Genomic DNA, 27,760 nt, shown 5'->3' with positions numbered 1-27,760 from the left:
GCAGCAGTATGTACTACCATGCATACCGGCTACCATCTCTCCCTGATAACACGCACTCAGTGTCCAAGCCTTGGTTGACCCGCAGCCACGATACTGTGAAGGCCGAATACAAAACGAGGGAAGAAATAGTGTCTCACAAACGGAGGTAGGTAACACTGGACGTGGTGTTAGTATTAGAGTGATCTTGAGTTTTAGTTTTCTTTGATTTTAGCGAACACAATGAAATTTGAAAATATGATAGAACTAAACAAAATTACTACTGTCTATGATGATAAGTTGATATTTTATTGAGACTCATGGTCGAGATTGCAATCAGATGTACACTGCCAAGCACAATCTGTGGCCACTCACTAGTTGTACGATGGCATTCTACGACGTTGTGAAATCTCAATCTTCACATACCTTGTCCTCTTCTGCACGACATAGAGCATGACTGCACCGTCAACCCAGTGAAGCCCAATCGTCTTCGTATTTCCGTCAAGTAGCATTGTGTTCGCGAAACTGCTTGAGCTGGTAGAAAGTAGGCCGTTCTCTCCATCGAAAAATGAAATTTCCAACCAGTAAGATTCTGACTATCACCTAACCACTGAGTACCATCATTTTGTATGACATCTTTCATTTCTATGCTTTAATAAATCAGTGTCTTGTAGAATGTCAGGGAACTTATCTTTTCTCATCGACAGTTTTGTTCGTAAATGCTAAAATTTAAAAGACTTCAAGTTTGGAGACTATTGTATTTATGTAAGGTTTATTTGATAGTTGGTAATGATAACTTAATTGCTTGTTTTACACGCAAGTCATGAGTCCGATGGTGGAAATCTTCCAAACGTAAGCAATCGATATTATGCAAATATCCGTGTAGAACTTTTACTTCGACTTTGAACATGGTTCAGATCCGTCTGTTCTAAGACCGTGTACCAGCGGTCCAATGCAAACCATATAATGCCCTGACGAGATACGACCTTCCCGGATATCATGACCTGAAACAAGGTGTTTCACCAAATCAAGATTTACTCATAAATAATTCTGCTGGCAAGTTTAGCTCAGCCCATAAAATTGTTACCGTAGCCAAAGGTCGTCCAAGTAACGAAGAGATATTTGAGATTCACTCTATTTTTTTAACTTTTTCTTGTTCCTAGGAAACAAAACGGGAATCGATATGTGTTGCTCATTTGCATAAAAAGAGATTGCAAACTCGGTAAATGTTGTTGAAATTCGATCTACCAGTAACACAATAAGCCTTTCCTCAAGGACAAACATTATTTTAACCAACGGAGAGTGTGTAGAAACTTAACGATTTGAAAGGGATCGTCACTTTTTACAGGCCATACGTGGCATTCGTGTAACCAATAGTGCACGACAATCAAAGTTATTCAGGTCAACCCCTTTACGTCACGTAATTCAAAATCAAGGGAACGTCAGACCTGAAGGTCACCTTAACACACCGCTGCGTCACATTCTATCGCCGTCAGACCTGAAGGTCACCTTAACTCTCACCGCTACGTCACATTCTATCGCCGTCAGACCTGAAGGTCACCTTAACGCTCACCGCTGCGGCACATATTTCTATCCCCATCTGGTCATACGTCAGTAAATTCACGATGCTTTTGTATGTCGTAGCCAGACGAGGCATTGGAAGTTATGTTTGTATGTGTAGTTAGGGGTCTTCAAAAGGCAAAGTCAGTCAAAATACACTGTATTGGACAGGTTTTGGTTCATGGTTTGACAGGCGAATATGGTAGGACAAATCACTCAGGAAAACTATCACAGTGTATATCAGGCTTGATAACATCTAAAAGCATCAAACATTTTCTCGATTATAAATGAAAGATTTAGAATGAGGGTCGAGATTATATTCGTAGTAAGACAGTCTGTTTAGTGGTATGAAGACATTTCTAGAAATATCTTTCATGGATGGCCACCTGTTCTTTAGGGACCTTACGTAACTGAGACAGAGATGGCAGGTATGGAGATCGGCTCCGCGTAATTTCTTGAAATAGCAATTTGTGTTTTGGGACTCAAGTAAGCTTTCAGCATAGATGCATTTATAACATACAGCTGGCCTTTTTGAAACAAGATGGGTGTAGGTCTTGAGCAGTATCGAGCTAAAATTGGCGGATTTGCCGGTGGCGACCCAGACAGGCAGAGGAAAGTACCCAAGATGGCCGCCCTTGTCATACCTTTGTTGAACAGCCAGGTGTCACTCTCCATCAAGCTCTGCCTGGTTAGCCTGCTAGTCATTGCTGGAAATGTTGAGAGAAATCCCGGACCCACACTAAGGTCAGCAGGTACAACTACTGGTCCAGGAACGGAACTGGCTACAAAGGCCGATATTTCAGGTATCGATGAGAAACTTGACAGACTAATAACGGAATCTCAGCACATACACGAAAAGTTAGAAGTAATGCAGAACAGAATGGACAACATTGAGGACGAAATGTCTGAATTCCGCGAACAACTACAACAAAACACAACGAAAATGACAGAAATGGAAGCCAACCCTAGTACATTCGCTGGACTGAAAACCACACTAGATGAATTACGAGAAGAAAATAACCAGCTTAAACGTGCTAATGACGACCTGGAAAATAGAGGAAGAAGAAATAATCTCGTGTTTTATGGCATCGAGCAAGACGGCACAAATGAGAGCTGGGACACATCTGAAGAAAAAGTTAAATCTGTACTGAAAAACAACCTGGAAATTACTGAAGATATCGAATTCGAAAGAGTACATCGTATAACATATGCACCGTTGATACGAGGAGCCCGGCCAATTATCGCTATGTTCGTCAAATTCAAGGACAAATCCAATGTTCTACGAAATGCCAACAAACTGAAAAACAGTAACATCAGCATTAGTGAAGACTTCTCCAAACGAATGAGAAATATTCGTTCCAAGCTCCTGATGTTCCGGAGATCTCTACTTGAAGAAACCCGGCTTTAAAAACATTCATCCGTTATGACAAGCTCACGTGCATCAACGAAGAAGGCACCAAAACAATCTATCAAGTTGATGAAATTCCGGAGAAGGTTGCCCAATCAGGACAGTCTACGCGCTAGGGAGGTGGCAGTAGTAAAGTAAACGTGGACAACTGGTGATTAATAAGAATTTTACACCCCATTTTATTCATTTATCTACATGAAGCGAAGGAAAATTTAACCATCCATGTAACTAAAGTATGACCCTGACCTATATACGAACTCACGCACGCGCAGCAGTGCATTGTCCTGAACTAAGCGGGAAATTCCCTGCTGAGCATGTTTATAACATGTACGGGAAATTCCGTGTGAGTCATCACCATCAAACTAGCCTATATAAAGGACCCCCGTTGTCAGTCCGGCCGGCCGGTCGCGGAGTCTAGCTGATGTTGAACACGAAGTTCCTATCGGTACGAACTTGTTCACCTGATAGATAAAATTTTAGTAATTTCCTCTGAACTTAAAATGTGACGGAAGACCATTACTTCAAATAATATGAGACGTTTCAGATGAATGGTACTGATATCTAAAGTGTTCACTCTTTTATCTCTACGTACAAATGTAGTTCCTAAGTCGTTCTCTATTCTATTCCCACCAACAAAACATTCAATACTCATTTCCCCTCCCGATCTTTATCAATACTTATGATAATATCACAAGTTGTTCTGTTATCTGTTTTCATAGCATAATATCCAACCAAATCGTCAAATTCATCTCCAGTAGCTAACTTTACACATCTAATGAGAACTGTACCATGTTGAAGTATTTTCATATTATCAGTCATCTGTTGATTTACTGTCTGTAAAGTGAGAACAGCTGCCTCATCACCGACACTTTTAAGACCCAGTTTCTTTAAAGTTGTGTCCCAAAATAATCTAACTGGAACTCCGCTAGCTGTATACGAGCAATAATTCTCCCCCTCGTTTATCCACCTTCTTAGTGTATTATCTGCCTTCATTATTGTATTAAGAGGACTAATTTTAAGATGAATTGGTATACCAAGAAGTGCAATGTATGGATTTGTAGGAGTAAGCCAACTACGAAAATCTAACAATTTATATTTGTTTACATTGCTATCAAAATAAATCACATTCGGAGTTCCTGGTGGTTCAGCAACACCTCCTGCAATTTCACTATCCAATATATCTAAGATGTTACGCGGCACATTATAAGGCATGAATTTCTGACTATCCCCATCCCATGTCAGAGCAAAAGGAGTAGGATCATTCGAAGCCTTTGTGGCGTCAATTACAGTTTCATCAATGTCTTTAAGTTCGGAAAATTCTACAGCATGTTCGTGGGATTGCACCGCGGCATTGGCTAAACGAAATATTTTTCGCGGTCTTTATAACGAAGGACGTAATCCTTATTATGATTAGCAGCCATCTTAGTATTATTGTTAACTTTAACATCACTCAGATCTTCAAGCTCAAGATTTGCATACGAATTGTACCTAGACCGAAGCCACTTGGATCAGACATACTCCGTAGGGACCTATATACAGTGAAAATTAAAATAATACCTTGTAATATACACAACCATGGCTTCAGCTATAGGAATGACAGTTCTCGGTGCTGTATTAAATGCAACGGCATTCACAGGAGGAAATATTATCGGACAAAAGCTTTCCGGTAATGGTGATGCTCTTATTGAAGAGAAGGTCCGACATGATAAAGCATTAGAAAAATTTGAACATGATCGCAACGTCTGGTCAGAAAAAAGACTACTACAGGCTGACTGGGAAAGAGAAAATCAGGCAAAGGACGCACATGCTGCGGCAGAATTAAGAGATACAGATGCAGAAATCCTGGAAGAAGCAGAAGCGGTGCAAAGCAACTCTACGTCAGGCAAAGAAGTTCAATTCTCAGATTATTATCAGCCCAGTCCTGAGCAAAAGAAATATGAGATGATCTATATTGCTGGAGGATTGGTCGTGGGATGGTTTATCTTCCGATAGGGTTACACCGGTAGGGGCCCGCTTCGGGACTACAATAATTCAATACAAAAGCTAATTGGCCAGTTATTGAAATCGATCATGTTTCCATCCTGATCCGTTATCCAGATACGAATTGAATTCATGTAATCTCCCCCTTTTCTCAATGGCATAGAAATTGCTCCGTTTTTAAAATCGTAAGTAACCTTTTCACTTATTTCTCTCGTATCCCGGATGGGAAGTATTTGTAAACAGTTCGATACTTTCCCCTGTATGTATCCTCCGGAGGCACCCGAACCAAATGAAACATAATTTCCAGTAACATCGACTACATCTGAATGAACTATATATTTAGTGACTGTTAAGAAATCCACTTTCTTCGGACTCATAGTACTTTTTATAACTGGGTTGTTCTCAGGTTTATCTGAAAAGCCGACGACGTTGGCGAAGCTACCTGTGGCATTGAAATAGACTTTAATATCTTTAGCCAAAGTTAGATAAACATGGTTGTCGGCAGATGTTTTTCAAAATTAATTTTTTGCTTCAACCCGATTGCTTTGTTTAACGTATCGATATTGTAGTTACCTGGACGTATTGATTTAGTCTTCTTCGGTTGGTCACCTTCTTGATATTTTATTACATTATTCGTCGATGTTATGTTATGCCATGAATTATATAGTCCGCACTCTAGCAGTCTTATCTTCGTAAACTGTGTCGTGTCAATACAAGGGTAAAAATTAACAGTAACAGTTCACCTGTTTTGCTTTCAATCCAAATGATCATCGTTGTACGTTGTATGTATATATTACTAAGTATAAATGTTCGATGAATAATATTCCGAAGGTGCCCATTACGAAGTATAAGGTTCTGCAGGAATAATATTTTTCTGTTCAAGGAGATCTTTGGTCGCAACCGCGGCAGCAGTCGCACCGCCTAATTTTGCCAAGCGAGTTAAATTTGGTCGACTTGGATCGCCAACCTCTATTTTCAGAAATTTGCTGGAGATCATAAGATATCCCATCGCAAGTCCTGCGATTACAATTCCATCGTACATTGTGTTTACAACTGTTTTAATATCCATGATTGCTGACTAGTATATAAAATAAAAAATAAAAATAAAAAATATGGGGAGTTAATCCATCTCATACAATGTAGAGGAGCTGGGAACACCCCCTCCCCTCCCCTCCCCCTCCCCTCCCTCTCGGAACCCCTGTCGGAACTGTTCCGGATGGAGCTGCTACGTGCTCTTTTTTTTTTCGCTTTCTGTGGAGGATCTTTCCGGACGGAACAATAATGTCGAGCACGCCCCCAATATAGCCCTAATGCAGTCAATGAAACTCCCACAATTCCTAAAACAAGATAACATTTATTATACCAGCGTGAATTATTATCACACTGTTCTTTCATTGTAGGCGGTAGGTCTGCTACCGCATCGCTCCCCCCCATTCCCCTCCATTGCTTTTAGTTTCTTCTCCCTGTTTTGCCTGTTCCATTCCGCTAGTCGCTTCCCTGAAGCAACTCTCCCTGGATGCTTCGGCGGTAACGTCACTTTCTCTATGTTGCGCTGTGTCGGAGTCGTTTCCGTTTGCGGTGTGGGCTCCGTCGGCGGGGCTTCTGACGGAGTCCCTGGCGGAGCCGTTTGCTGAGTCGGCGAAGTTGAATCCATTTATTTCAGGTACTATATTAAACCCGATTTTTTTAAAATTTAAATGTTTACCCGTAATTAAACCGGTGGAAATTAGAGCAATCACAGGCCCCCACGTGTACGCTATCCGCCCTGATAATCGTTTTATTTCACTGTTTAGAATAAAATCCTTTTAAGATCAGTGGCATAGTTATCTCGATCATCGATTGGAACTACCTGACTAATTGCGCGGGCTCCTAGATCTATGAAACTTTGAGTGATGGTATCACTTATAAGAGAACTGTATTTCGCTTCGTACATTTTGAAGGCTTTAACCACCGTTTCATCTTTCCATTTTTCTACGTCAGCAACTGAAATCTCCTTACCAAAAAATAACTTGCTTTGACCACTTGCGATGACACAGAGTATTTTTTCACGTTTTGTCTCTATTATGGATTGAGCGTCCGAAGGCGCTGAAGGTGCCGAAGCCCCTTCGGAATGCGCTGCCATATTTGCCGCTGCCGATGACTTTATTAAATTCTCCATTGTTTGCAGTATGTTATCTATTCTTAGTAAAAAATAAAAAATTCGTTTAAACCTGAATCCGAAATAAAGTATTAACATAGTCTGGAATGTTAGTACCCCTAAAGAAATCGTTCCGACAGGGATTCCGAGAAAATTCTCCTCCATTTAAATCTATCTGTATATAGAAACACGAATAATGAGTACAGACCTATTCCCAGTTGCTTTTCAATTGAATAAGACGAGCGTACCGACAGTACAGCATGCTGATACCCCCCCTTCCAAACCGGACGGGGGAATAAAACCTATTCTCATGGACTTAGAAATATATGTAACGCCGACAGATAAATTTACTTTCCATCCTCGGGATGTGTTCAAAGATAACGTAATCACTCATCGATCAGCGAAAGAAAGTAATGTCTGGCTGGGCGGCCCAAAGATGAAATACTGGGACCAGCAATTAAATTTCGCCGTATGGTGCAGCACTACTGGTTGTGGTATATCATTCGCCCATCTCTTCGATAAGAAATTTCCTCCGCAAATACGATCATTCTGCCGTTTCCATGTATACTTTACAATACGTCGGATCCTTCACGAAATGGGCGTTGCACTTCCAGACGATACCCCCACCTTCAAAGCGGCGACAATCCATACAATCTCGTCCAATATGAACTTCTCTGTACAGAATTTGGAAATATAAGTCCAACGAAGTCCGACTTTCGTTATCGAAAAGGTCAAAATAAAGGTCTTGGTTATGGTTATGAATATTACACTAATCGTGGTCCCGTTCGACAGCCAAAAGCGATATACAACGGTCATGACTTTTTCCTCTCCGCCGACGGAGGCGTTTTCTATACACATACCATTTTTGGAAAGAAAAAACATGTACTGCCCGACAAAGACAGACCCACACTATTTTTCTTCCGAAATGATGGATCGGAGGGACAATACAATAGTTTCATTCCTCTGACAGGAGACTCGGGACTAACAAAGGCCGGTCTCGCCCGCCTCAATGAAAGCCTTGAAGCCTACGTATATTGCATACTTGGCGCACAAGCAAATATTCGTAGTACCATAGTGGGCGATACTGGCAGTGCAGAGCAAGTCCGAAAAGATTCGGTGTTCTCCTCGAAGATGAAATTTGCAATACCGACAAAGTAATTAGTTATAGGCGATATCAAGACACAATAATGAATACTGGTGTCAAACTTGATATGGCAGTCTCACCAAATTTACTTCTCTTACCGTCTGAGATGGTCATCCTTTCGGGCCCGGCGATCTCAGGTTATAATAATGAATTGCAATACGCTACAGAATCTATGTCCTTCGGGGTGAACGGTGATATAAACACGGAAGTTCGAGAAAGTGCTGTACACGAGATGGAAGGAGGGGAGGAGGGGGGAGATCCTGTGAAGTGGCAGGACGAGTCCGGAGAGTCACCTCACAATGACACGACTCGGGGACCCCCTCCCCTCCCCCCGGAACGGGCAGCATCTGCAGACCCTATTCACGAATATGGTAAAATTGGTTTGTTATCTTTAGCAATATTCATTACTATTGTAGGTACTGGAATAAAGTCACTAACTATATAGTTCATTCAGATGCTGTCGATGTGACTGGGTTTCATCTAACTCGAACCAGTAACTTAAAAGAACTAGAAGAGATTCATTAATTTACAGTATATAGATCCAGAGGAAATGTCAATATACGTAACCCCACCATTCAACATGATTATAACTGGACCGACATATTCTGGCAAAACAGAATTTATGTTGGACCTCCTCACCGGTCCGTACTTAAGGAAATTCGAATATGTGATATTCATTTGCCCAACATTCATGAATAATAAAGCGTATAATAGAAGATTCATTTTCACCGATGATAATGTGTTTATATTTCCAGTCGGACTCGATGCAGTGGATGATACATTAACCTACGTGCATAAAGAATGGGCTGGAACGAACACTTTAATAATCCTCGATGACTGCGCCTCGTCCAAAGATATGAAGAAGCGCAGTAACGTTTTAGTCCAACTTGGTTTCAGCGCAAGGCACGACGGATTATCTGTCTGGTTCTGACTCAACAATATACTAGTATTAGTAAACCATTTAGGGAAAACATACAGATGTTAGTACTATTTTACACACCGAACAAGATAGACAACAAAACTATTATAAAAGAATATGGAATGGAGGTGTCAGAACGGGAAGCCGTGGGCCTAATCAAGCAATTGAAAGTAGGCCATTCAGTAAACTAGTATTTCGTTTACGGAATCCGTACGACATAAAATTATTCGTATAATATAGCAATTATGGAAGCTGAAGCCGAAGGCTCCGCCGAAGGAACTCTTAGAGAATTATATTACAACCCGAAAACTGGTTTTGGAGGTGTACAAAATTATATGACGCAGCACGGGCCAGCGGACTGAAAGTGACCAAGAAAGAGGTGCAGGAGTGGTTAAAAACTCAGCTAACTTATAATCTACATAAACCGGTACCTCGTACTCGTGGGGGTGCCTTCCGGGGAGGCCGACGCGTTTTTGTAACATCGATAGACGCTCAATGGAAGCGGATCTCGTGGAATTCCCTTCATCATTCGCAAAAGAGAATCGTAACATTCGATACATGCTAACAGTAATCGATGTACTCAGTAAATATGCATGGGCCAGGCCGATACAGTCAAAAACGGCTGATGATACGTTACAGGCGCTACAAGACGTGATTAAGAAATCCGGGAGAAGGCCCGACAAACTTCAGACAGATGAGGGGCGGGAATTTACAACCGAAAAATGCAGGGGTGGTTGGAGGAGTCAGGCATTCATTGGTTTCACACCTACAGTGACAAAAAAGCTAGCGTCGTTGAACGTTTTAATCGAACCCTCAAGACGATGATGTGGAAATACTTTACATATAAACAGACACGTTCCTGGCTCCCCATTCTACCAGAACTTCTTGAGAATTACAATAACACCGTACACGGAAGTATCAAAATGAAACCCAGGGACGTAACAGAGGAGAACGATTGGCAGGCATTTTATACACTATTCGGTCCTGAGTTGGCAGCCGGGGGAGCCAACCCTGAATTCAAGCCGGGAGAACGTGTCCGAATTACAAAATACAAGACCACTTTTAAGAAAGGATATTTGCCAAATTGGACAGAGGAGATTTTCGTAGTTTCAAAAGTTGTGTACGCAGCTGGCTTGGGAACGCCACCAGTTTACAAAATAAAAGATCTGAATGGAGAGGAAATACTCGGCACTTTCTACTCCGATGAACTTCAGAGCGCCCGGGGAGCCGACGAGCTGTACAGAGTAGAACGAATTTTGAAGACGAAAAAAATTAGAGGAAAGAAATATTATCTGATAAAATGGAAAGGTTATCCAGAAAGTTTCAATAGTTGGGAGCCGGAGGAAAATGTTATTAGAACTTCGTAAGTTCCTGTGCTGGTACTACGTAAGTACTTCGTAAGTTCCTGTCCATGGTACTTGTCAAGTACTACGTAAGTACTAACGTAAGTATTTACGAAAGTTATTCAATAAGTACCATGGAAAAAGTCTTAATTTCTTGAAGCCGAAAGTGTCAGTTTACCACCCCACTTCCACCCCCACCTGGCCAAGTATTTATCATGTACTGTCGTAAGTAATGTTCACTTACTGCATCTTTTTCGGCCGTATGTGGATGAGGTGGTACCCCCTCAGTTCCTGAACATATTAAGTTTGCAAGATCTTCAAAGCGACTTCTCATGTTGCCATAGTCCGTTCTTTCGAGTCCCCCTTGTTCAGCTTTATCGATAAGTTCTGGTTGAAGTATAATGTACACAACTGACATGAGCCATAGACAAGTAACTTCAAAGTCCCTTTCAGAACCGTAGGGTTTCATAATGTCAAGTGCTCGTAGGTCAAACGAAGCATTATAAGCACACACAGATTCACAAGCGTTAAGAAGTTTGTGTAGGTTCTTTAGTGAGACTCGAGGTTGTTCTAGTTGTTCTTGACTAGGTGGGAAGTACGCTTTTTCAAGTTCCTCCTCCTTGAAACCGTCTATTAAAAATCCCTGGCTGCCGCCGCTCCATGCAATTCCAAAGTCAAAAGCTCGTGGATATTCTACTGGTCCGACTGTCTCGGTATCAATTGTTGGATTAAGTATATTCTTGAGAACGAGGGGGTAAGAGCGTTCCGAATTACCAAACATGGAAGTCTGTAGTCGTGGCAAATTTCTAAGAAAGTCTGTTTGAACTTATTGTGAATCTCTTCTAGTTCTTCTAAGGCGGCTATTTCGTACGACCTGGCTCGAGTCAACACATTCCGCCTGCAATAATCCCAAGGCATATCTTTGAATATGATAATGAAACTGGGTAAATGGTCAAATGCTCTAGAAACAATTTTTTTTCTTCCCACTCCGTGGAAACGCCCCGGATTCGAGAAAAAGTCAGATGTTGAATTATGGAAGAGTCACAAATAATGTATTGTTCTGAAGGGAGGGAAACCTCCCTCCTCCTCCCAGCCTGACATTGTAAACTAAGAGTATGTTCTATAAACTGATTCTGAAAATCGGCAATCGAAACGGGGGAGCGCCCATTATAAAAGTCGGCAATGTTGCTGGAAAAACTAGTGTCAAATTCTGGTACGTGATACGGATCCAAATTTACTGCATCGTAACTCTTACCACTTCCAGTTGGTCCATTTATGAATATGTATGACATTTTAGGATACTATATCATAGAAAAAATTTTTTTAAATTATTTTTATTAAGATATATACGATAGACAATGACAATCCTTTCTATTTCAACTGCAATAAAAATACTTGAAACCGGAGAAAACATCAAAATTGATGATGGAGGCAAATTAGTATTTGGTGAATATGTAGATCCTTTCATATATGTAGACAGTGAGCTAGAAGTGGTTTTCAACATCGGACCTAAATATGGATCCAACGATCCTGCTACATGCGATGAAATGTGTGTTCGTTGGCAACCGAGTCTTCAAAAGTTTACTGATTTAATAATATTCCGTACCCTAGGTGAAAGTTTCGATGCAAGCACTGCTAAAAGTTATGCTGCAAGCCTGGCCGCTCACTCCAAGAATACTACTGGATTTTACAATCCATCTAAAGTGTATCGGAAGCGAGGGAGCGAGGGGCCTCAGCCAGTGGCGTATTTTAAATTTCAGTTTAAAAGAGGGAGAGGGAGAAATCACGATTTCGCTACATGTATTGATATGGTTCAAGAAATTGACTGCGGTTTTAAAACAGTGAGCCCGTTACTACAGTCCGAGAAAATCCTGCTATTGTACCTCGTAATATCCGAAAAGGTAGTAAGATAGAATTCTTAGCATTTAAACCGCGCTTAAGTAAGCGTGCTCTTTCTTTCACTGTTGAGAGATTAATATTTTGTGCTGCGCCTAATAAACCAGAAATTCAAGATGTGGAAGAACTAGTCGACTTAGAAAGATTAGGCGAGATATATAAAAAATAAATGCTGCCAAAAATATTATAGTGGATTTTGATGACCTATCATAGAATAATTATTTTTTCATTTTAAAAATTTTAGGATAGTATATATCATAAAGATGGCCAGTTTACATACAGCATTCAAGGGAGCAGTTTTACAAAAAAAATTTCCTGAAGTCAAGCGAGTCAAGGATATCGGGGAGCTGGTGGATATTGAAGGTATGGTCCATTCGGAACGAAAGATGTACTCTGTTTATACCGAAATGGAAGTCAAATTATCGGATCCGAAAACTGGTAATACACAATCGCGTTCATTGTATGTTAAATTAAATGATACATACACAAAAGATGTAAGAGGATCAGGGATTGGATGTGGGGCAACAATTAATAGATCGCTACGATCGTATGCTTGATACAATTGAAAATGTTGAGGGTTCTGGTCTCGTTCTCGAGGAGATACTTAATTTTGAAGTAATTCTAGTAGAAGTTTTACTCGGGGCTGGGGCTGGCGCAGTCCAACTTCCCAGATGGTTAAAAAATAAGCATTGTGTTAGCGATCTGGTGCTACCTTCGGGCAGCGAGAACTGTTTTCAATACGCCATCGTAGCAAGTTTAAAGTTGGCCGACCCCGAGTTTCGTGAAAAGAAATGTGGTCAGGTAAGGAGAAAATGGAATACGTACGCCCCATTTATGGCTGACTACTGTTGGGAAGGTATTCCCTTTCCTACGCCCGCCGATCTGACTGTATTCAGGCGCTTCGAGCAGCAAAATCCAGGCATCAAACTTCAAGTATTTCAGATCTACGAAAATGATCCCGCTCCCCCGTCCGACATAACTGTGTTATATAGTGCCCATTCCGAAGGTGAAGCCGATAGGAATCAAATAGCAAATATCTTACTGATAGTTGGCGAAGACGGCGGCCGTTCTCACTTCGTACCAATTACTGCGGAAAATCGCCTTCGTAATTCTCGTACTAATCGAAAGAATGAGCGCAGACGGAAGTGTATTTGTATGGTTTGTAAAAGAGGTTTTAAGTCAACAGAAGAATTAGAAAAACATCAGGTATACTGTGGAACAGACACTGCCCAGCCAGTTTTCCTAAGGAAGTGTGTCAATTCGAAGGACATCGGAAGAAGGTTCCTTCTCCCTACGTCGTCTATGCAGATACTGAGGCAATTATTGAGAGGGGCACTGGCCGACACATTCCAATTTGTCTTTCGTATGTTATGGTGGAACGGGGGTGGGGGGGACCTTCGGAACGAGGCCCGGGCCGACCCACTGTTTATGGTAAAAGAACATTCACAGGTCTCTCCTGTGTTACAGACTTTCTAAAGGATATGAAAGAACGGGTCGAGTATTATTCTAAATCGTATTATTGGAAAATAATACCGATGAGGGATCCTTCTAATTACCGGCGCGACGGATGTGATCCAGTCTGTATTGCATGTGGAGAGCCGGCAGGATACCGAGTAGTGAAGGAGGAGGCGACCTTCTATTGCGAAGGATGCCGGCCGTCGAGAACCATTCCTATCTACTTTCACAACCTCAAGGGATACGATGGTTCTTTTATTTTGAAAGAATTACATGAAATCGTTACCGAAGGAGATGATGGGGTTCCGGACCAGAGCCTAAAATCATAGCTAAGACGAGCAATGGAGGAATTATGGGTCTCTCGAAAACATTTATTTTTCACGCCTCAATTGTTGTTGCCGGAGGGAAGAGGGAGATAAAGAAACGTTTCTTTTCTATAAAGTTTATGGACAGTGCTCAGTTGATGATGGGGTCATTGGCGAAGTTGGCAAAAACTGTGCCGGAGGATGGGTGGACGGCGGCCCCACTTTCGTACCCGGACATTCAAAGGCGAAAGGTTTCTTCCCGTATGAATATTTAGACTCAGTTGACAGACTGGGAGAGGGTGAGCTCCCAGAGAGGGGGAATTTTATAGCGAATTGACGGAAGAGGGGATTTCAGAGTCCGATTACGAACATGCTTTGCGAGTATGGGACGAAGTTGAGTGTAAGACGATTCGTGATTATATGGAATTCTATTGTGAGACTGACGTTCTCCTTCTTGCAAATATATTCGAAAATTTTCGTGACACATGTTTAGAAGCATATAAGTTAGATCCAGCCCACTATATGTCAGCGCCTGGCTTGACATGGGATGCTATGTTACTTTACACGGGTAATAAATTTAAACTCATTCAAGATGCTGAGCAGATGAAATTCATTCAGAGGGGAATACGAGGAGGTATCAGCCAGTGTAATATTCATTATTTACAGACAAATCATCCTGCTTACGGGAATTACGACCCAGAGAAGCCGATGACCGAAATAAAATATCTCGATGCAAACAATCTCTACGGCTGGGCAATGAGTCAGGCAATGCCTACGGGCGGACTTCATTGGATGACGATGGAAGAGTGGGAGGAATGGGCCGCCGAGGGGGAGCGGGGGGCGGAGCCGGAGCGGGGGGACCTGGTTCCACCTTTCCGCCAAGTTTTCTAGAAGTAGACTTAGAATATCCCCCCGAATTACATGAAGAACACAGCGATTTGCCATTAGCACCGCATCACTATGAATTTCCGAGGCAGGGCGGTCGACTGATTACAAGTGTGATGGATAGAGAGTCCTATGTCTTACACTACAAGTTGCTGGAATTCTATCTTCGGATGGGAATGAGATTGAAAAAGATTTATCGGGTGCTTGCTTTCGATGAAGCTCCATGTCTCGCGAAATATATTGACTTTAACACTAAAATGAGGACAAAGGGGAGGACAGATTTCGAAAAGAATTTCTATAAGCTGATGAATAATGCAATGTTCGGTAAGACAATAGAAGATGTTCGAAAGTACAGAGACTTTAAATTTGTTTCGGACTGGAACGGTACGGATAGTGGCCGTAAAAGATTCAGAAGTATAATCCAAAGATGAAACATATAACTTTCATAACTTCCGAAGAGGATGGCGATTCCTGCGACAGTGCCCTACTGGAACTGAAAACGGATGAGCATAGATATGTAAAACCAGTTTTCATCGGCGCCGCAGTACTGGAACTTTCTAAGCTGCTTATGTATGAGACGCATTACAATTACTTTCGGACCCAGTTCCCTGGAATACGATTAGCCTACATGGATACTGATAGTTTTGTTTACAGTGTGCCGATCCCGGACCCGGACGTAACTTTCAATGATATAGTTCGGGAAGATGTTGAAAAGAATGGTGAGAAGTCTATATATGATACTAGTGGGATGAGTGGGGCCATGGTGGCCCCCAACTTTCCGAAGATTAATAAAAAAGTGATAGGTAAATTTAAAGATGAGTTGAATGGTGAACCTATTCTTGATTTTGTCGGCATACGCTCGAAAGTGTATGCTTTTCGAACTCCAACTTCGGAGACGAAAAAAAATAAAGGGGTGAAAGATGTTTGTGTTAGAAAACATTTGAACTTTGAAGATTATAAAGATCTGTTTGAAACTGGGAAGAAGCCGGAGCCGGCACAGTTTGTACAGTTTGTACGGAAAAAGGCTGGAGAAATCCGTAGTGAAAAGCGTAGTAAAATCATGATGGCGCCAAATGATATCAAACGTGTGCAGTTATATAATCCAGACACGGGCGAATGGCTGGCAGAAACATGGCCGATAGGACGGACGACGGGTCATGGTTAATATTGTAAAGACATTAATCTACTATTTTCAATAGAGACCAGGGCATCACTGATAACATAATGTGGGCAAATATATTATCATTGTGAGCGTCATCGCCACCCCACGAGCCATCTTTCTTCAGGATCTCAAGTTGAATTCCGTCCTTTGTGTTCATTACTTTTAAACCATTTCCATGAAACTCAATATCTTTAAAGCTACGCAGATCAATAAACAGACAGATTTATTCTTCAAATAATCAACTTCATCTATGTCAATTTCACACCAATCTTTATCTTCAGCAAATACCGTCGCACCTCTCGCCAAAATTGTCTTGGTATCATCTTCTGAGCGTACACTTTATTTGCAATGCCTTCAATCATTACAGACACAGATTCAATGGAGGGGTTAAAGAAAAGTTCACTGTTCAGTTCTGTCTGATTCTGATTTTTAGTGAAGAGTATTGCGATACCTCTAATGCTACGTCGTGGTACATTTATATTTTCATTGATAACTGTGTCCGATTCTTTGAATGGGATTGTTCTAAAATAATGTATATGCTCGTAAAGGTAACTTTTTCCACCGTTGTAATAACCAGCAGTTGACCTCGCGAGATCGAGGTCAGAAATTGTCTCGTATTCCATTTGAATGTTTTTTAATTTATAATTGGTTGTAACAACCTGATTACTGACAAGTAATTGGGGGGCGGGTGCCAACGTAATTTCCCATTCAATATGACTCCCTAACGCTTTTGGATATGCAACTCCATGACCTGTTATTAGGGGGTGAGTGAGACGAATAGCATATTTTGTTTTATATGTGTCGAAAAGTAACTTATCGCCCACGACGTTTTGATCTCCATCGGTCGAACCGCTTCTTAATTTTCTTAGATTTTCGTTCTGAATTCCGTACAGTGTCATGTTCGTTCTCTCCTTTTTATGTTTGAAGAGATCGCGATAACATTCAATAAGGTTATATTTATTCAAATCGAAAAGTGTCTGACCCTCAAATGTGAGTTTCATACGCTCCACCAAATTTTTTGCAACATTTTGTACTACTCGGTTATATTCATCTCCCATTACTTCGAGATCAAAAACCAGGTCGAAAGTATCTGGAACTAAGAGTACTCCGCTTTCTAACTTCGGACATCGTATGATAAGTGTCTGGCCTGGATCTGCCTCACTTGGATTATGAGCAATCACGTGATGAGTTCTTTCTGACTTTGTTCCATTCGGTATTCGGTTGGTGAAAGTCGGTGATAATGTTCTATCGTACCCCATTTTTCGTGTAATGTATATAGTAGAAGAAAAAAGAAATTACAGTTGAAAAGAAAATTAATCACATCTTAAGTTTCACTTCGTGTATATAAATTACTTAGAAGAAAAAAATTCAAATCACATCTTTACGTAAATATTTCCGTCTGACTGAAAGATAAATCGATTGCCTGTGTCGCGAATCAATCGAAGAACCCAATATTCTTGGAGATGATGAGCCTCTTGGTCATCCTCAGTATCCTGGAATACAGCTATGAATTCTAGTCGCTTAAAGAAGTTAGTCTTCTGACATTCCTTCACGAAAGCTAAAATGTTATGATATAGATTATCATCTTTGAGTCGGACACCTGGATTTGCTCGAAGTATATGTCGATTTACTCGTCGGAGTTTGCACCATTCCAATTCGACAGAGAAACCAAACAGGTCTTTATTTTTAGAAAGAAACTTTGCAATATTCTTTTCACCAAACATGTTGATGCCGTAGGGGTGTGTGATATATTAATACATAATTTTATTTATAATGACTAATGTTAATCCAGTTAAAAATATCCATAGCTGTTCTCCAACAAATCCGACAACCGATCCTGCTGTTTTTAATAGAAAACTGACGAGGGAACCGATTAAACCTGGTATTGCAGCAGCACTTTTTGCGGCCAATGTTTTTAACCATTCGCCAAATTGCTTTACAATTTCTTTCGCTTTTGTATATACTTTGGGTGGACCTGAACCAGACCCGCCAGTTCCTGCTCCTGCTCCCCCTCCTCCCCCTCCTCCTCTAGTCACAGCCAGGGCAATTGTTGATATTGTCATTCCAAGGGCAGTCAGTATTGCAGCGATTGTTATACCATTTCGTTTAAATAATTCTGTCAGCTTCAGCCTGAGTGACAATTCTGGATCGGAAATTACATCACGAAGAGACCTAGTCGTAGCCAGACTTTCACGTGCCTCACTGATCTTACCATGTTCGTATTCAATTCGATTGTCAACTTTAGCTTCTCTTGTTATGAGTTCAGCTAGTAGTTTCTTGGCTTTTTTCTTTTCCTTGGGTGTGATCTTCAGGAATTTCCTTTAACTGTTTTTCAGCTTTTCTTTTCAATAGCCTTATTTTAACTTTTTCGTTGTTAAGGTCGCTAATACGCATATTCGCAATCCTTAATTCATCATTAATAGCTCTATATTCGGGTTTAGATTGTTCCATTTTTCGATTTTATTTTCAAAAGCTTGTATTTTATCTGCATTACCAGAGGCATCTTGTCGTAACTCTGTCAGTTTATCTTTGTATATACCCATGTCTTCTGGCGTCATCTTCTCAGCCGGTATTTTATCGTTTTCCACATCTACAGAATACAATGTACGACTCACATATTCGGGCTCTGCGCTTTCGACTCCACTCCATCCGTATACTTTATTTATAAATTCAGAACCTCCTGCCCTCTTTTTTAACGTAGATTTCTCTAAAAATCTACTTCTTTTATCTTGTGTAACTCTGATTTCTTTATAATAAAGTTCACCACCTTCAATCTTAGAATTTAAAATAAATTCGTTTCGTGCATCCGTATTAGTAATCTTATATTTGTTTAAGAGTCGTTCAGCCTCTTGCTTTGTAAGTTCTACTCTATGTCTAGTCGAAGGATCCACCTGCGGGCTATCGCGTGAGCCAGCCTGGGAAGGACCGGCTTCTGCAAAGGTATCATCATCATAGGAAAAAGTTGTTTCAGCAGTAGCATCATCATCGTCATTTACATTTGCATCATCGAAATCCTGGAGTGCTATATTTTCTTCTCCTCCTTCTGCCATATTGTCTTTCTATATTACTACAATTATTTTTATAATCCCTTACATATACAGTAAAAAATGCACATCTCAGTTGTTGAAAGCGTTGAACAATTGGCTGATTACATAGAAAGAACAAGTGCTGCATATCGACGAAGTTATAAATTAATGGGTCGAATTGATATGGCTCTCAATATTACTAAGGGAATTCTTGTAAGCTCTGCTGTAATAGCAGCAATTCCAACAGTTCCGGTACTGTTAGCCTTAACTCCTATACCAGGTGTTGTTATTGATGTAATACAAGGGAAAACTGGTGTAGCAAAGAGACGAGAGAAATATAAACATTATTATGTTCAATATAAACAGCTGCTTACACAAATACAAGAAAAAGGCGCAACAACAGAGGCTCCGGGGTCAGAACTTATTCAGGACATATTTCATCAGGCGCTAGAAATTCAAAAACAAGAAGGATTTAGTCCACCTCTGGAAAGATACCTAAGACATTATGGATTGAATGGATATGAAATTTAGTTCGTACCGATAGGAACTTCGTGTTCAACATCAGCTAGACTCCGCAACTGACTGACAACGGGGTCCTTTATATAGGCTAGTTTGATGGTGATGACTCACACGGAATTTCCCGTACATGTATAAACATGCTCAGCAGGGAATTTCCCCGCTTAGTTCAGGACAATGCACTGCTGCGCGTGCGTGAGTTCGTATATAGGTCAGGGTCATACTTTAGTTACATGGATGGTTAATTTTTCCTTCGCTTCATGTAGATAAATGAATAAAATGGGGTGTAAAATTCTTATTAATCCCAGTTGTCCACGTTTACTTTACTACTGGTGGCCAAGGTCCAAACCAGTCAAATATTTCAATTCTAGTGTGGAACATTAGAGGTCTAAAATCTAAGGTGAATAATTCTGAATTTATTGCTTTGTGTTCTAATTATGACATAATTGGTTTAATCGAAACATTCTGTACCGATAAAGACAAGGTTGATTTTTTGGATAACTACGTTGTATACACATATCCAGCCTCTCGTTGTAGTTCTAAAGGGAGACCAAGTGGCGGTACAGCTCTTTATATCAAGAAAAGTATCGCCCGAAATGTTAAAAAAGTAGCTTGCAATCTGGAAAATTGTATTTTTGTTTTAATTTAGATAAAAATTTATTTCATTTCGATAAAGATGTGTTGTTGTTGGGTGCTGCTATTTCCGTCCAGAATGTATTTTAGATAGACTTGACAATTTTGAAAATCAGTTGCTGCATTTATATACTGTACATTCAGATAGTTATGTTATAGTGGGAGGTGATTTCAATGCCAGGACGGGTACGGAGGCTGACTTCATTTTGGATGACACTATTGACCACCTTCCTTTTGAAGATTCTATGTATAACCCATCCAGTTTTCACATTCCGAGAAATTCAAAAGATTTGATTTTGAATGAGGCTGGCAAATGCTTACTTAACATCTGTAAGAATTTTAATCTACATATTGTTAATGGTCGACTTGCCAATGACAAGGTTGGTAATGTGACATGCATAAACTCACAAGGTTGCAGTGTGGTTGATTATATAATGATGTCACCAGAGCTTTTCAATTATGTAAACCGGTTCGATATTCTCTCCAGGATAGAATCGGACCATTTTCCTGTCAGCTGTTATATTCATTCTGCAAAAGCTCACTCTCAAAAGAGCAAAACCTGTGTCAATGACCGTTCACACTCTATTCGTTATCACATGTCAGAGCAATGCAGTAAATCTTTCAAAGAAAAAATCACTTCTATTCATGTACAGAATCTTCTTGAGGAATCAAGAAACAGTTTACCAAATACAAATAGTGCTATTTTGAAAATTAACGAAGCGCTCCAGATGGCAGGTGCTGATGGTCGCCATCAAAAACCACGAAATCCGAAACTGATTAGACAGCCATCTTGGTTTGGAATTCCCTGTCAGAAAGCAAAACGATTGGTGTATGACAAATTAAAAATTTTCAGACAGACAGGGTCAGCGATTGCATTGGCTGATTATAAAAATGCTAGAAAGAAATTCAAACAAACTTGCAAATTAAGCAAACAGGATTATCAAAACAGAGTTAGAAACCAATTTCGAGTTGCTGCAACAGGGAATTCATCTGAATTTTGGTTAATTTTGAAATCTGTTTTAAGAAGTAAGGGAGGATATACATCCAGTGATATTAGTATTCATGAGTGGTATGATTATTTCAGTTCATTGTATCAAGAATGTCATGATGTCACTCAAGGGGATGTAGAGTTTTTGCATTCTGTAGAAGAAGAGATAAACTTGTATTCAGATCTAAGGGAAGTAGACGATGACGTATATGATGACGTCAATGATATTCTGAATAGCCCAATATCTGAGAATGAAATTTTGATTTGCTTAAAGAAAATGAAATCAGGTAAAGCTCCTGGTCCAGATGGACTACCTGTTGAGTTTTACAAATATGCAGCTGAAGTTATTTTACCTGTTTTAGTCGAAATTTTCAACTTTATTTTCAATTCGGGAAACTTTCCTTCTGAGTGGACTGTTGCAATTGTCATTCCATTATTTTAGAAAGGTGTAAAAACTGATGTCAATAATTATAGGGGTATATCTCTCCTCAATGTTCTGGGAAAAATTTTTACCTCCATTTTAAATAGTAGATTAACCAAGTGGTCAGATAAAACAAACATAATTTCTGATTGTCAAGCCGGTTTCCGAAAGAATCACAGTACCATAGATAATATTTTTGTTTTACATGCTATTATCCAAAAATACCTGAGTATCAGACGTGGGAAACTTTACTGTCTTTTTGTTGATTTTTCCAAAGCTTTTGACAGAGTTAATCATTCTCTTTTACTGTACAAACTCATGTCACTTGGAGTTAAAGGAAAAATGTATTTTATTTTACAATCTATGTATAGCAACATTAAGTCATGTGTAAGATGTGGTAATGTAACATCAGAGTATTTTGACTGCCCGGCTGGTGTGAGACAAGGCTGCATTCTTAGCCCACTTCTGTTCAGTCTTTTCATTGAAGAATTGAATTCTATGTTTATGGAATCAGGTCACATGGGTATTCAATTGACGCAAGATTTATGTGACCTTTTTGCTTTGCTCTATGCAGACGACATTGTCATCTTTGCGGATTCAGTCAGAAATTTACAAAATCTTATTGACATCCTTTACAATTTCTGCTCGAAGTGGCAAATGAAAGTGAATCTGGAGAAAACAAAGGTAATGATTTTCCGCAAAGGTGGTCATCGAGCAAGATTTGAAAATTGGCAGTTTGGTGGCACTCCAGTCAATGTCGTTTCATATTACAAAAACCTTGGCTTGCTTTTATCTTCCAGAAATATCTGGTCGAAAGCTGTACAAACACTAGCAAGTCAAGCCAGTAAAGCCCTCAATATGTTGTCAATTACCCGACGAAAGCTAGAATACTTACCTTTTCATTCTCATTTTAAATTATTCGATTCAATGATTTTACCAATTTTAAGTTATTGATCTGAGATATGGGGCTTCCAGTATTATGATGTTTTAGAGAAAATCCAGAGAAAGTGGTGTCGCCAGTTTCTGGGTGTACCACGTCAAACAACAAATGAAGCTGTTATGGGAGAATGTGGTCGTCTTCCAATATACTACCATACATTAAAACGTTGTATTCGTTTTTGGGTGAATCTGCTTGAGTTATCTCCTGATAGAATCCCAAGGCAGGCATATAAAATGTTGTACAATCTTGACAATTTAGGAAGAAACACATGGGCGAGTTCCATCAAAAATATCATGTTTTCATATGGGTTTGGATATGCGTGGATCTCACAGGAAATAGGAAATAAACAAGTATTTTTATCTATGTTTGACTTGAGAATTGTAGACACTTTAAAACAACAATGGAAGGGCAACTTATCAACAAAACCGAAACTACATGTATATAGTCAATTCAAGGGTTTACTTGAACCAGAGAAACATTTACTTTTAAATTGTAATTATAAAGCTATTCAGATTTTTACCTGTTTTCGATGTTCGGTGCTCCCTCTAGCAATGGAGGAAGGCAGACATCGTGGTATTGACACATCAGCCAGACTTTGTAAAGTTTGCCAAATGAATGTTATTGAAGATGAGTGTCATTTTCTTTTGGAATGTCCAGCATACAACAATTTGAGGATTCTATATTTGCCTAACTTTTCAATTGTTGAACCAAATTTCAACAAGTTTGTGCAGCTTATGAGATCCAGCCGTTCTAATGTGATTATTAATCTCTGTTATTTTGTACAAAAAGCTTTCAAATTCAGAACAAATCTGTTGCAGCAAGAAACATAATAATACTTTTATATTGTTTGTATCCAATTATGTGTATTTACATCGTAACTCTGAGTTTATTTCGTGTATTGCTACCTGTACCTTTTATACCTGTCATTTACTTACAGACTATTATATTTTCTGTAACTCCTTTGCATATGGGCCGGAGGCCTAGAAACGCAAATAAACGTGCACTGAAACGTGCACCTGTACTGTACCTGTTCTTTATTCATCGTTAGACCGTCATTTGTTGCTGACTCAACAGTTACAGTATCTAAGAGTTCTGCTTCGCCTCCTAAGTTCGAATTGTTATCTTGTGCGTTTTGTCATTCTCATTTGATAGATGGACTGTGAACAAATCAACGTTCGCAAGGCTTCTGTATTAAGGAGCTCGTTACACTCAATATCTGAGCTATCGATTAGATCGGACAAGATTACATTAGTTTTTAAAGATTTTGAAGTTCTTCTTAAAATTTTGTCAACTCCTCTTGGGATTAATCTACCGTTAAAATGTTGCGAAGGAACTCAAACTTTATTGGTGACAATCAGTTTTATTTCTACTGCATGCATGGAATTCTAGTTCCAATTTTTTCCCCAATCTTTGCAAAAAGTGGTGATTATTTTAGCACTGATTGCTTGGATATCATACAAGTTATTACAGGAATTTTGAAGTTGACAGAAACTACGCGACAGATCATAACTGAAAAATTCTCAGACTTAATTATGCCAAAATCCAATATTAAATTGTTAGAATGTTTTAAATTCTTTTTAAGATTATCGTTACTCATCCAATAAGAGTCCTGGCCTGAACCTACACCAGACAAACAATACCTACATTTATGGAAAGCCTATCCCAAATTCTTTGTACATGACTTCGACAAGCCGTTATTATACGTAAAAAAGAGATGGGAAAATAGCAGGAGTTTTCAGAAACCAAGGACCACGTATGCCACAATAGCCGCTAGTGAAAAGTCTTTGCCGAAAATATTGTGGCACCGTCACAACCATTCAAAATTTACTTTCATTTGTATTGTCCCCGTGACCCGTGTATCGACGATTTCAAATGGGATTTTTTTAGAAAGGGTCTTTTTTGTTATTCAAGCTTTACTGTGGAAAACATAAATGTTAAAATACTATGGTTACGTTACTGTGGTTAAATACTGACGTTTGATGAATATAACAACGATGCTATATCGGTAATACTAAACGGAAATTTACTAAATTTAATTCTTTTTTCTTTCGAGTCCCCTGAAGAAAGTCAACTCTAAACATGGATCGGTTGGTTCTACACTCAATGGTGATGTATCAGATCGCAATGCAGAATTGCATGTGGAAACCATTGCAGCAAATTCCCTGCCTGAGAACAAAGCAACGCTGGCCAAGCCGGTGGTGGCGCCAATCTCTTTGGCGACAACCTATGAAGTTGAAAAGTGCGATGATTTTGCAGATGCTATTAAAGTAAGTGAGCCACCCCCAGGTTCTATCTCTGAGAATGAGACCAATGTTGAGTAGCTCTGTTTGGCCTTATTAATTTAACAGATAAAGAAAGACATGTTTTTCCCGTCGAAGGGGATAAGTTTTGACGATATTTTCAGTACTTTTGATCTGTAAATCAACCACACCTTCTTGTTCCACTATTTGACGCATTAAAACACACACAAATCAGCCAGTCAAACACAGCCTGTACATGTGTCAAGTTCAAAGTCAGTTCAATCGCATGAATGTCAAGAAAGCAGCAGTTCCTTGACAAAATCTCACCACGTCACTCTGTTCAGAAACTGTGCTCACCAATTCTCTGGCATCTTCATGGACATCTCCAATCCCTCTCTCTTGAACAACGTAAAGTTCCCCACTGCGCCAAAATATCAGTTCATTGTCTGACCCATTTCAATTTTGCTATTCGCTAAAACAGATCTGTTGAAGATGCCGTCTTTCTAGGTATCCATTATGCACTTGAACACTTGGATAAACCAAATAGATATGTCAGAATGTTGTTTGTATACTTCAGCATGGCCTTCGATACGATACTCCCCATTCAAGTTTTTTCGGCAAACTTAACAGATATCGATTTTGTGGATTCCATTAATTTATTGATTTTCTATTTTCTGTTACACAGACCACAAATTGTTAATATAGGTAATACCATGTCTTCGTCTCTTGTACTCAATACAGACGCACCTCAAGAAGAGCGTTTTGTCGCAATTCCTTTACTTCCCGTATACTCATGATTGAGTTTCTAGTCACGAATGAACCACTTCATTGATTAAACCTTCAGACGATACTACCGTTAAAGGGTTAGAAAACAATGTCGACGAAACGTCTTATCGTAAACAAGTTGACATTCTTGTCGGTTGGTGCTCGGAAAATAATCTTGAACTTCATGTTTCTAAGACCAAAGAAATTGTCATCGATTTTCGAAAGAACAAAGCTGTCGCCGAACCTCTTGTTATAAATGGCACTCCGATCGAGATTGTTGATTGTGTTTTAGTTCCTCGGAAGTACAATTCGAATGACTTAATATGGCATACGTATACTGATAATATCACCAAAATTATTTTGCAAAGCCTTTATTTTTTGAAGCAGTCGATGAAGTTTGGAATCGGTAAGAATACCATGATTCATTTTTATCGAAAGTGTGTTAACTTTTTTCAATCACTATTTGGTTTGGCTCATTATGTCAGCAAGAGAAAACACAATTAAGTGAAATTGTTACTACTGCATCTAGGATTATTGACACAGATCTACCGTCACTTGATAAGCTTAATATCTATCGCTGACGCTAACAGTCCTCACACACCATCGACTAAAACACTCATCCAACTCATGATTTATTTCAATTATTCCGCTCTGGACGGCGCTATTAGTCTTTGAAAGCCAATACCGCACGTTTTAGCATTCGTCTTTATCCCAGTGCTGTTACAGTAAAATACTGTCAGATCGCAATTTTTAAGTTGCACTCGTATTTTACTTCGAGCTACCTGTATACATGTGATTTTGTCTTTTAATTTTTACCCGTGTTTCCTTGGTATTTCTGTTTTGGTTTTATTGTCCGTCTTTAAAGCGTTTTGACTTAGTGTATAATGTTGTATTGGGCGACAACAGCAAAACGATTTTCTGAAGTCTCATGTAAATAATGGCAATAAATTTTTCGTATCGTATCAAATTGTTATCGTTGACATCAGAATTTTAGTGATTTTCAAAATACTGAAAACTCATCACTGCTAATGTCCCTTTCACTGAATTCAGTTTTTTTTCTGGAAATCAAGAGTTTTGTTGATAAAACTTCATATTCAAGTTTTTCAATACTGACGCTGGATATTGTGAGGAGTATAAATTTTGCTCATCTTTCGCTAATGTGATTGTTAATTTGTCCTTGGCCATAATTTAAATCACGTTACATGGATTTTGAAACGTTTGTTTTCATAAAATAATAACTTTTACACGTATACTTGACGTAAAAGTGTACGTATATGACATATACACATTTTAACTGTCAGTGATCATAAATGATGGTATTTATTTAACATGGACGAGTGAATTAACACAATAATATTGCAATGACCTTTGACCCTGTTACACTTCTTATTCGCTTCCAGAATGAGTACGTTTACAGTCGCTTCGGCAACCACACATGTCAGGCAACGGCTGAGGTGATCAACAAACTGGAAGGCGGTGTTGGGGGTCTGCTGTTTGCCAGCGGCATGGCTGCAATTACTACATCCCTGTTGGCGACACTGAATGCCGGAGACCACCTGGTAATAAGATTCCAGTAGCACTTGTACGAACAATTTTGGGTTGTCAACTTCAACAACAGTATGAAACTGACACAAACAGTTTTCTATTCTTTCTTGTCGCTCACATCACCGAGTTGTTTTCGTGGGAAAAGTAGAACAATATTGACCACTGTCAACATAAATATTGGATATAGGTAGATTTCGCTGTTGTCTCAAACAACTTCCTTGTTCTTTCGAAGATGAAATGTGTTTGTTTAAAGAAATGCTATGGATTGTACAAACAAATATTATTCTTAGTATTAAATCAAAGTATATAAATAATGCGTTGACAAAATATAAACTTGTTGAGTAAATATATTCATATCATGGTTTTGTATATAACGCTTGATTCGTAGATTAGGCCAAAGGAAAAAAATGTACTGTTCCGATAACCCTATTTTTTTGCCTGCCGACCCCAAACTTTTGAGAGAACTCGGAAGTAAAAAAAGAAAGAAAAACCCGTAAAATCACGTGTTCGTTACCT

General features: G+C 39.5%; 1 protein-coding gene across 1 annotated transcript; it reads left to right on the top strand.

Moving 5' to 3' along the window:
* Window positions 1-27,381, top strand: LOC139148757 (cystathionine gamma-lyase-like). The gene is made up of 3 exons (XM_070720216.1): window positions 1-145; window positions 24,748-24,961; window positions 27,100-27,381. Exons 1-3 carry the CDS (start codon window positions 9-11, stop codon window positions 27,274-27,276), a joined length of 528 nt encoding a protein of 175 aa, XP_070576317.1. The 5' UTR covers window positions 1-8; the 3' UTR covers window positions 27,277-27,381.
* The last annotated feature ends 379 nt before the right edge of the window (window positions 27,382-27,760 follow it).

The sequence above is a fragment of the Ptychodera flava genome, chromosome 13 (genome assembly GCF_041260155.1).
Source record: "Ptychodera flava strain L36383 chromosome 13, AS_Pfla_20210202, whole genome shotgun sequence".
Classification (NCBI taxonomy): Eukaryota; Metazoa; Hemichordata; class Enteropneusta; family Ptychoderidae; genus Ptychodera; species Ptychodera flava.
Note: the sequence above shows the minus strand (reverse complement) of the source record. Positions and strands in the feature narration are given on the sequence as shown.

What these genes read in the sequence shown, in the direction of transcription:
- LOC139148757 (XM_070720216.1), top strand. Translation starts at nt 9, where the DNA reads ATGTACTACCATGCATACCGGCTACCATCTCTCCCTGATAACACGCAC. An exon ending in ATAGTGTCTCACAAACGGAG is followed by an intron (nt 146 to 24,747) that starts GTAGGTAACACT and finishes TTTTCTTTCGAG; the next exon opens with TCCCCTGAAGAAAGTCAACT. An exon ending in ATTTTGCAGATGCTATTAAA is followed by an intron (nt 24,962 to 27,099) that starts GTAAGTGAGCCA and finishes ATTCGCTTCCAG; the next exon opens with AATGAGTACGTTTACAGTCG.